Raw genomic sequence first — 12,025 nt, 5'->3', positions numbered from 1 at the left:
TAATCAGTATGCTTATCTGGTTAAAATTCAGTCATCAACTTTGAGAGTAGTATTTGTAGTCTTGTAAAAGATATTTTTTTAAAATATTCAAGTATAATATAGGTGCAGATGTCAGATACAACTACTTATTTTGCAAATAATTATAAATACTCAATAAAATGTATTTATAGATTCTTTCAAATTGTTCACATACTATTGTTAATGGTTAATGATTGTCAATAAGTAGAAATTAAAATTTTTCTTAAATTAGTCATTTTTTTTTTCTTTGATGATTTAAAAAGTTTCTACTATTTCTACCAGAAATCGCCTTAGAAGTATAAATTAACGATTGTAGAATTTTAAAATTGTATAGCTTAAGCTTTGAAATATAAATAATAGGTACAAGTTTCACGATAAGTTGGCCTTACACTATTTTAAAAGTATTAAAATTACAAAGGTACAACTATCTTTATAGACATTAAAAGTTCTAATTTTAAAGGAGCGACCGGTAAACAATTATAATTCTTACTAAGCAATTCAACAAATATTAATCGTAAATTTGTCACCATTATCTATTTATTTTATTGTTTTCTTTAGCCAACAAATTTCAACTTTTGAAAATATTCAGACTAATTTTAAGCTATTTATTTTACAAAAATATTCACACTATTCTACGATTCACGATATTAATATATAAGTTAATAATAATTTATGATAATTAATAATGTTATTACGACATTTTTGGTGATTATAAGTTCAACATACTCATAGAATAATACATTTCTAAATTTCTCACATAAAAATGTAAAATTACAACGAACATTAAAAATACTGCAATGTTTTGATTTATTTTTTGTAAATTTTTATTATATTTGTTTTAATTATTAATAGTATTTATTCGTTATGTAAATACAGCGCAGAGATCACCATATACACATGGCATCTAAGTCATCAAAAGCGCATATATCAGCTAAGATAAGAAAAGATAATAGAAAAAAAAAACCGAACTAGTAATGGTATTACCAATAGTGGTACAAGTAATAATGTTGGTGATCCCAGTAATAATACCAGTAAGCTTGCCCTTGACAATAAAACGTGGCCACTTCTTTCAGAATCTATGAATATAATTCGACACACAAAAAATAGATGTTCGTCAACATCTAATAAAAAAATTGAAATTCCATCCGCGGAATTCTGTATGAATAACCAATTAATTTATAGAAGTTTACAACGTAAGTATAATATAGACAATATTGTATATGTACTTCTAGGTATATAAATATAATACATTGCAATCATTGCACATTTTATATACATATAGGTATTGCAGTTATTGTTTTTCGCTATAGTAGTAAGAGTGCAGTGGATATCATACAGTTCTTTAATATTAGGTAGTTAAATATAGATACTCCTATCTATATTTAACCTTGAATTATATTTTTCAAGTTTTTTAACAAAGCAAAACGTTTTTTTATCGACATTACTATTTCATTATTCACTAAAATAAACTAAAAATTAATTTCAAATTTCAAATGTAAATAATTAACTTGAAAGAGTTAAAATATATTGAAAATTATACAATACCTATACAGAAAATACTATTATAAGCATTTGGAGAAAATTTTTATACCTAAGGTTAACAAATGTAATTGGTATAATATTTCTCACAAATATTTCATACTGAAACTAAAAAATCCAAAAATATATAAACACTAATTTTTATAGAATTTTAAAAAGTTAAAATTTAAACACAATAACACATTTTTATTAACGATGTTTATTATTTTGTTATAAATCAAAAACCTTATCTACGAGTGAGTACTTAAAATGTTCAGTAGGTACCAATATTATATTATTAAAATGGCATTTTTGATTATTTTAAGATATTATGAATCGATTTTTCATGTTTATCGGTATTTACAGAAATATGTTAGTCTCCGTTCAGAATTATTTTTCGTATACAATAATCTACATTGTTTTTAAATTTTACACAATCATTACAACTTACAGTGACCCATTCAATACCTATTGTGTAGCATATAGCGGTACCCAGTTGTCTATATTTTTTTTTTTTTTAATTTATTTTTGTATGAATATCAATAAAAAGTTATCGCTCGATAAATTTAAAAATTTAATACATGATCCCTCACAAATTGTTCTTATAGCAATATAAAATATTAAAAATATAAAGACATAATTTCTTTAAAAATTTTTTATAACTAATATTTAAACATTTTAGTATAAGATTTCTCATAAATAGTTCATACATAAACTCTAGTATACTAGAACCAAAATAAACACTATTATTTTTAATGAGATTTAAAGTTCAATTTTAGACGAAATTACATACCTACGCATTTATACGATGAATAACTACCTATAATAATAATAATTATAATTATTTTGTTATAATTTAAAAATATTACGGAAATGCAATAATGAATAATTTGTCTGTTTAAATAGCCAACAATAATAATCAAAGTGAAGGCCAAAGTTTATCACACAAGTATATCTGCCCACCTTTGTTGGCGTCGTGTAAGAAGACTGACATGGGTAATCAGGGGAAAAAAAAGAAAGAACGTTTTCAAATAAAATAAGTAATTTTACTGAATATAACAAATCAATATAAAATATACAAGTAAATTTACGGTAGATAAATAGATATATTTAAAGTATTATTACATGACTTGTAAATATTTTTAAAAAAATGTACCTTATTTTATTATTTTAATAGGACTTTGTTTTATTATCATCTTATTATATATAGTATAATGTATATTATCACTTAAGTATAAGCATTCACCCCTCCCCATAAACATGTTATTATCTCAAGGAAACTGTTAAGGATACTATTGATTTCCTCTCGTAATAATTTGTTTTTTGTTTTTTCCCTTTCTCATGTATGATAATCCAATCATCATATTTAAAACTTTATATTTACATTATCTGCTATATTATTGTTTTAGTCCATAAGATTATAAATGTATTAGTTATTTTCTCTCTTTTTATCTTTTCATATTATATTTCAATTTTTGATTTAAACTTTTATTATATCAACTGCTATATAGTGTTTAGACTTTAATGTTTTGACTTTAAGTCCGTTATTACGAATAAAATTAAAATAAAATAATATTTGTATTATTTATTCAAGTTATTTTTAAATCAATCTAAAAATATCAAAAATAAATTTGAAGACAAAATAGGATTTTCAATTGGAAAATTATGTTTTTTCCTTCGAAAATTTTTTTTTCGTTGTAATTAAAAATTGTATAAGTATTAAAAGTATAATACAGTAAAACCTGTCTTATACGGACCCTTGATAAGATAGAATCCTTTTCTGTGAGGAAATTTATGTCTTGGCAGGTTTCTATAATTTAACATAGGATTAAACCCTTAATAAAACGAAAATCTTTTTTTGGTCCCGTAAATCATAATATATCTTTAAGAAACGAATAAATATATCATAATATGAACAAAAATATTTTTGATACCCACATTTATATTGTTATTAAACAATTATTAAGGTCAGTAATATTAATGGTGACTATTGAATTGGCTCCCAATATTAGGTTAGGTACCTAGTCAAGACTTGAATAAGCTCCCAACACAGGCAATATTGAATTCGCTCCCAATATAATTATTAAAAAGTGGTTCTCAAAATATAAAAGTTATGGTTAAGATTGGACGATTCCCATACAACATTTTCTTGGTTACCAATTCTCAAATAAGCTTTGCATCCTCGTTTAGTACATTTTTTTAAATGCATTTTGGAGAAGCTTATGGTAGCTGAATTTAAACTTATTAACTATTAAAATTAATTCTCCCTTTTTACTTGTTATTTTATCAATCAAAATCATTTTATATTCTATCTATAGGTACGAATTACGAAAAATTGCAACGAACTGCGACGGATACGAACTGCGAGTACTGCAATTACTGCATTTAATGATATCAGTGAAATACTGTACTATACCTATAGAGGTTGTATAAATACGTCGATAGTTGTGACCGTTATCGAATTAATGAATTGATAATTTCAAGACTAACCGGCATTGTGTTGCTAAAAATATTACAGTCGTGTACTTTTTCAACTTTTATATTTTTAACGTATAGACGTACATATAGTTGAATTTATTTTCAAACAATTTTGATAACCAATGGATTTATAAAATAAATGTGCAGGGAGCCAACTCAATGCATAAATATATTAAATCTTGGTAGCCAATTAAATACGTAAAAATGATGATTACCTGAGTTAAGGAGCCAATTCAATAGCTCCGATATTAATATGTGTTAATAGACAACTACATTTTATTTTGAACCTATATCATTAGTGCTCATTATTGTCACAGTATATTTTATTCTTAATTGATTCAGTATAGTAAAAAAAATTAAGTTTAGAATCAAAGATAACACAATGGTCATCTAAGTTAGATACAAGCTCAATAGTCAATATTAGTATCTAATGTAGAATAGTTTAAAACAATTGGATTTTTAATTAAATTAAATCACATAAACTTACATTCTTAAATATTTAAATAAAGATAATTAGTATTATACCAATATTGCATATTATTGAAATCTGTTTGTAGGTCAATAGCGTCTTGGATATTATTCATTACTTATGTTATTGTTACACTTATAGGTAAGTTACAGAAACAAATTGGTGTCATTTACAATCCTACTGACTGCGGCGTGGTTTATCTTATTTATTAACTTTGACTTGAATAGATGAACTCAGTTAACACGCAATATTAAATCTTGTTAAACATTATAATATTGTCTTAAATTCACAAACGTGATATTACCTATGTAGCAATGTAAAAATAAATATAATATTGATGATAATGATTAATGATATTATTATCATTATCATATCAATTAAATTCAATTCACAAACATTTTCGTTGTCGAGTCTAAACGGTTGTACTACAGAATAAAAACATATTTACTTAGAATATTTATTCTATAGTTGTACGCTTGTAATGCCAAAGTTTAACCAAGCTATCTACATATGTTTATTTACATAGAAAAATAAATTGCACAAACTATATTTATATTATAATTTAAATAAATAATGTTTACTGCTTATACAGTTATTGTTATATACTTATATATTATATACATTTACTAATGTTATTACGTACTACGTACTCGTAGATATAAAAAATTTGTAACAATTCACCAAGGTCAATTATAGAAAACATTCTGTGTATTTAGAGAAAACCTAATAAAATATTAAATGTTATTAATTTTTATCAAAATTTACAGCAAAAGTTAACATTTCAAAACCATTGAAATAAAGAAGAACTATAAAAACAGATTATTTAGTACCTATTTTAGCATTTCCCAAAGTAACGAGTGTCATACTGATACTACCACAATAAAAGTCCTTGGTGATAGGTTAAGTACCTAATACATTTAAAAACTTCTACATAGATAATTAAAAATCAATGATATGAGGATGCATGATTATATTTTTATCGAATATAAAACAAATTAAAAACTATAATTCGTAAAAATAAATTTAATCAAAAACAAAATACCTATTATATTATCATTATTATCATACATATCTAAACATTTTAAACGCGCGTACAAACATACACACATACGTAAACCCGTGTTTGAGCGAGTTCTAGGTCATATATACTATATCAAGGGTCTCCAACCTTTTTTTACGGCGGGCCAAATTTGATATACGCTTTAGCATCGCGGGCCAACATTTTTAGAAATGTGAATGTGTTGTCTAGAAAAAAAAAAATGTTGTCTATCTAGGATTCTAGGAATATCTGATAGGTTATGAAATTGAGAAATAAATAAGAATAGATGAGATTTATTTAAAAAAGTGTATGTTTATTTATATAATTTTTTAATTTATTAATCAATTTAATAAAAAATAAATTAAAAACAATGAAAATTAATATATTATTTTCAAAACATTAATTAGCTTGGCGGGCCGGTGCAAAAAGCTTGGCGGGCCGGTGCAAAAATCTTGGCGGGCCGTAGGTTGGAGACCCCTGTACTATATTATATTATCTTCGCACTTAAGTACATTAGTAAAAGAGTATTAAAAAGGGGGTTTTTCTTTACTAAACTATTTATAGACTTAAAAGTTTTTATTTTATTTTTATTATCATATAGGTATAAATTATGAAAATAAAAAACAATAATAGACCTTTGAGCTGTGAGAAATTTTTAAATTATTTTTCGAGAAATTATGATGGTAAAATTATTTCTGGGTCAAAATTCTTGAAATATTTTTACTAGACTACATAAATTGTTCTTATATCTAAATTTAAATTATAAAAATATAAGAGCATAACTTTTTTTTAAATACGTTTAAAGTTAAAATTTTAACGAAATCCGTCAACCCACTGTAGGTATAGTTACTTGTAAAAGTAAAATAAATGACTAATAATAACTATATCAAAAAAACATATCAAGAAATATACTTTTTTGATTTGTGTTATAGGCTGACGGATAATATGTGCTCAAAATCATTTTTTGTATAAAGTATTACAATTATATACCATTGATTCCAATTGAACACACCCATAATAGTAACTTACCCTACATCTAATGTACAGCAAAACGGTACTTACTAACCTGCCTTTTTTAATTTCAGTATAAATGAACTTAAACAGTCATTATAAATCAAAAATTGAATCCAAAAAGTTGTATTCTTTCATCTCTGTATCTTTTCGCATATGGCTTGAAATCATTCAGATTGTTATTGTTTAGGTATTAACGGTTAAACTATGCCATCTTAGCCAAATATATACAAGATCAAAATTTCATATTTATCAAATTATAATTAGATATAGTAGAATTATATAAAAATATGTAACATTGACTATAACTAGCCTGAATCTAAAGAAAGCTGATTATTTTAATAATCAAATGTAAAATATTTTCTAATTAATATTTAATAAACATGAATATTTGATATTTATTCAACTTATGATAAAATATAACATACCTAAGTAATTTTCTATTTTTTGCATAAATAGTGCAATATAGTATAAACATACTTAATAAAATTCAATAAATATAAATAATAAAAAAAAAAAAAAATTATTTAATTAATTTTTAACTGTGAAATCCAACAAATTGTTTTATTACAGAAACTTTACTTTCAACTTACTTGAATAATAATAGTAATGAGGTTTTCACTATAAAAATTAATATACAAACTGGTTTATTCAAATATTTTATTGTATCTTGATTAATGTAAATGTAACATACTTTATTTTACTATATTTAATGTATAGGTAATATTAAAAAACAATTATGGAAACTAAGATTCTTGACATTAAATCCTTATTTACTCGAAATTAAATATATTATTTTTTTTTTTAATGATAAGTTATACGTAGGTAGATACGTCAAAAAAGCAATTCATGGTTATTTGGATAAAAAACAAGATTATTTGAATATTTTTAAATTAATTCTTAGAATTAGTTTTAACATTTAAATATAATTACTAAAGATACTCAAATACCCTAATTTATCTTATGCCTTTGCATTTTTTGCATTACAATAAAGTTATTATCACGACGACTTTTTTTTCCTAAAATGTACAGCCAAACCAAATTATTAGAATATTATTATAAATAGAATATTTTTTATAAACGTAAAATATTAACTCTGTTTGTAAATATTGTGTATTTTTATTCACTATCATCTGCTTCGGAATCGTTGGTTGTCGGGCAGTGAAGTAAACCATCTAAATAGACAAAAACAATAAAAAACCTTAGTATTGTTAGTAACTAACCAAACATTATTAAATTCAGGATCGATATTTGTTCAACTTACAAATGTCAACGTAGATGTAACTATCGTTATTAAAAACCGTTGGGATCGCGAAGCTATTTAAAAATTCCTTTTCTGAATGTATAAAGTCTTGGTCTTTGAAGTGTTCACTGCATATATATGATTCAGAATTGTTTTGCGACGATACGGAATAATTTGGATAATGTTGTTTTATCGAAAGCAACCACATCCTCCTTAAATTCTTAGCTATAGGAATCCTAGGTAATACATAAAAGTAAATAAATTATACATTAAACTTAATTTATATATACATAATATACGATATACACATAAATAAATGATAGTATTTTCAACCAATTATCATTGTTGTCTTGGGATACAAATAATTTTAAAAAACTACTGTTTGAATTTGATTTTCGTTTAGTTTAATGTTACTTGAGTTAATTACGTGGAACATTTTACCCAGCAAATTTAGCATGAACACGTAAAAAATTAAAAATGTCTATAATTCTAATAATTAAATTGTACAGTCAAGTAATCGGGTGACAGCAATTAAATCAGAAAATTTTGCGTAACGCAGTGACGAAAGTTATGCGTGACCATTTAAAATATTTTTTGATTAAGCCATCTGTTTCAAAATGAGTAAAAATGTTTGAAGGTGAATGACTCTTTTGAGTCAAACTAAGTCAAGTCGAGTTATAGTATATAAATTCATCATTAAGTACTTTAAAATAGTTAGCAAATTATTTTGAATTTAGCAAATTTTTATATTAAGTTTTCCGCAATAGAATAATTTTAGATCTAGAGAATGATCCTTTTTAAAGAAATTTAGTTGATAAAATATCAATAACTATTCAAAAAAGTTTGTGAAAAAGCTTTGGATACGAAATTAATAAAAGAATAAGCAAAAATGAGTCTCATCAGATAAACAATAAAACACAAGTTAATTGAATAGAAACGAATCACAAAAAAAAGTTAAATCTAAGCAAATCAAATAAATTTAATAAAATAATACAGTGTTGAATAGTAGCCAGCTAAAAACGAGGTAGCTAGAACTAGGAAGTAGATATAAGTTCCGTCACAATCAAAAATAAATAAGTAATGAGTCAATGTCATCTGAGTGGAGCTAGTAGAAGAAATTATGATACTCGTTCCTGTACAGCAAAATGCAAAAGAATGTTACAGTGCAAATTAAAAAAAAAAAATCTGTTAAAAATATGCATGTACATATAATATTAAAAATATAATCGTAAATTAACCATTAATTGTCGATTTGAATTTTGAATATCAACGGTAATACTTTTTAAAGTAGATGGTAGTGCTACAATTTCTTAAAAAATTTTTCGAAAAAAAAATAATATTACATTTGTAAATGGAGAATCAATTTTTATTTTTGTAGTTAGTCAAGTCAATACAAATATTAGTTTGTTAAAAAATCAAATTATCAATTTATTAATCTTAGTAATAGAAAATTGTGTAACAAAATTACTCTTGTGTCGTTTGTGCAGTTAAATAAACTATTTCCAAATAAAAAAAAAATATAGTCACTATAAATTATAATTAGGTAAATGAATACAGTAAATAAACTAAAGAATAATAAAATAGTGAATGAAAATTAAGTAAAGATATAGAATTAGTTAGAGGAATTAAGTTGAAGATTCCAAGAGTAGTAAAAAGTTTATTTGGTAAAAAAGAATGTATAAACATCACAAAGTTAATTTAAAAGAGTAAATAGTATTCCTAAATGCCATTGGACGTATTAGGTTCCGTATGCTTTGAAAACCGCAGTAGATAGTCGAGTTAAAAAAATAGGTACAAATTTTTGTTGATTTGAAAAATACGCAAAGTCCTTACATAAATATAGATGTTGATCCATACTTTACCGAAAAAGACAGAGTGACCAACATGATTAATAGATGTAGCATAAGAAATAGCTGTTCACAATTCTTGGAGTTAAATTTCATGATTAATTGTAAAATTAATCATTATATGTAATAATGTAATATGTAAATATTACAGGAAATTTTATGCGTCACTATACAATTCACGCAAATATAGTGTTACCATAAAAGATAATAGTTTAACTCAAAATACCATTAAACTATTAGAGTTGTCTAATATATTGACCGTAAATTTATTTAGATAAAAACAAATAAAAATATATATTTTTTTATAAACATAAACATATATTTCCTTTATAATTATACTCACTTAAACAACTTTACTTTTGGAGGCTTGTTTTCACAATTCGGAATTGAGCAAATTGCATTCATTGTGATTTGTAAGATGTAATGATTCTTTGGTATATTACGACTTGTATGAAAACGTTTTCTTAGATAAACTTAGCGACGGAAAAGCTTAAAAGAGATTCACGGTACAGACTTACTTTATTACTAACTAAGTTTCTAAGTCACTATTACGACGTTGACGTGGCTATAGGGTACTGCGCAGAGTAGGTACAGTCTATACATGTGCCTAAAACAGATGGTTAGTGAGCACTAACTATTAACCAATAACCATATAGAGTACACACTGCAGTCGTCACTATATAGTACGCATTAGTGCCGCATAGCGCTGTTATCGGTGGACAATGATTCAATGATAATTAACATTATCAACAAAATTACAAATCATAGTACACGGCACATACTACACAGCAGAAATCAAGGCTTAAATACTCTAGTAATAGTAGTAATAGTATGATTTAGACTTAAGAGAAATGTTTTATAGTCAAGGAAGGCATGATTTTGTTATTACTAATTACTATACCTATTTAATTATCATGCAAGCATGTCCGCGTTTTACAATAATATTAACAAGCAGATCACATGATATGCGTACACAATCAAAACTAAATCGAAAAAATACCTGTGTATTAAGCCAGGATTGGAAAATGACATCGTGCTATCGTGAATCTACGCACTAAGGCAAATGAACTGTTTCTAGGGGCAAATGTAAACTACTACACCAATTACCTTTTTACATTTTTACCTGAAAAAAATAGGGTGATATTATTTAAATTCACGATTTTTGAGTTGTAAAGCTCAAAAATGATCATAACTTGAAAATAATAAATATATAAAATACAAACACTTGAATTAGAGCGTGTTTATACGATGTATGACAATTCTTGAAGGTTGGTTATATCCATATTATATACTATATTATACCTATGTTCATATCTGCATTTGCAGTACAAAATAATAATAGATCGGCGATAATAATTACTAATTAGTCTAGTATCAACACACCGCAGACAAACAAAAACAATTTAAAATTATGAATTTATACTTAACAAAAAATAAAAAGAAATTTCACGTTTAAAGTTTATCTTCAAAGTATACCTACCACAAAAATAAACGTAAATTATTATGAATTATTACTATTGTTTTATTAAATTTTAATATATTTATATATCGGTACGAGCGGTATCCTTTTTTTATCATTTTTTATATTAGTTGACACTATGTCTATGTAGAAGATTAAATTACATTTGTAGGAGTTTACCATTCCCTGTTTCCCAATAGTGAACAGTTGATCCATAAACCAGTTGACTAGATGTCTAGATAGATAGTTAAGACTAATATAACAAATATAATAAATTAGTATAAAAATAATATCATCACATAAAACTTAGTTTTTTTTTCTCAAAATTCCCAGTAATTTTTTCAACTGTAGGTAACCTGTTAGGTTATTGATATTATTTAATAGAATACTATTAGAAAAACAATTCTACCCAATACAACCCATGCTCAGTATCTACTTAAACATTCAACTTCAGTTTTGTAGTTTCTTATAGTTACTTTTCATTAAACTTTTCTTAGTTATATTCTGGGTAAAATTTTTATATTATTTAATTAAATTAAAATGGATATTATTTATTTTTCTAAACACGCTAAGCATTGATAATTTACTATAAGTATCTATTGTAATACCATATCCAAATGCCCATTTAGAAAAATGAAATACAAAATTTGTTATTTAATAATAAAGAATTTGAATAAAGTAAGAAAAAGTTTTTAAAACAGGTTAAAAATATAAATATTTAAATACAATTTATTTATTATTAATATAAAAAAATATTTCACATATAACATTTCAATAAAAATTTTTTTTTTTAATTTAATATTTAAACCAGATACTAATTTCTCTGATTCTTTTTTAAAAAAAATAAAATTAATTTGTTAATTATTAAATAGTACACAATTATACTATATAAATATATTGATTAATTACTCCTATCTAAACCTATTTAGAAAGCAAGGACTTC

General features: G+C 24.5%; 1 protein-coding gene across 1 annotated transcript; it reads right to left on the bottom strand.

The window, feature by feature from the left end:
* Positions 1–7,634: 7,634 nt before the first annotated feature.
* Positions 7,635–10,175, bottom strand: LOC112604100. The gene is made up of 3 exons (XM_025352967.1): positions 9,967–10,175; positions 7,798–8,012; positions 7,635–7,708 (listed from the first exon to the last, which is right to left on the bottom strand). Exons 1-3 carry the CDS (start codon positions 10,026–10,028, stop codon positions 7,653–7,655), a joined length of 333 nt encoding a protein of 110 aa, XP_025208752.1. The 5' UTR covers positions 10,029–10,175; the 3' UTR covers positions 7,635–7,652.
* Between the last annotated feature and the right edge of the window lie 1,850 nt (positions 10,176–12,025).

This window comes from Melanaphis sacchari, unplaced genomic scaffold (assembly GCF_002803265.2).
Source record: "Melanaphis sacchari strain LSU unplaced genomic scaffold, SCAv2.0 Contig119_pilon_pilon, whole genome shotgun sequence".
NCBI lineage: Eukaryota > Metazoa > Arthropoda > Insecta > Hemiptera > Aphididae > Melanaphis > Melanaphis sacchari.
The sequence above is the reverse complement of the archived record's forward strand: the minus strand, read 5'-3'. Positions and strand labels throughout refer to the sequence as shown.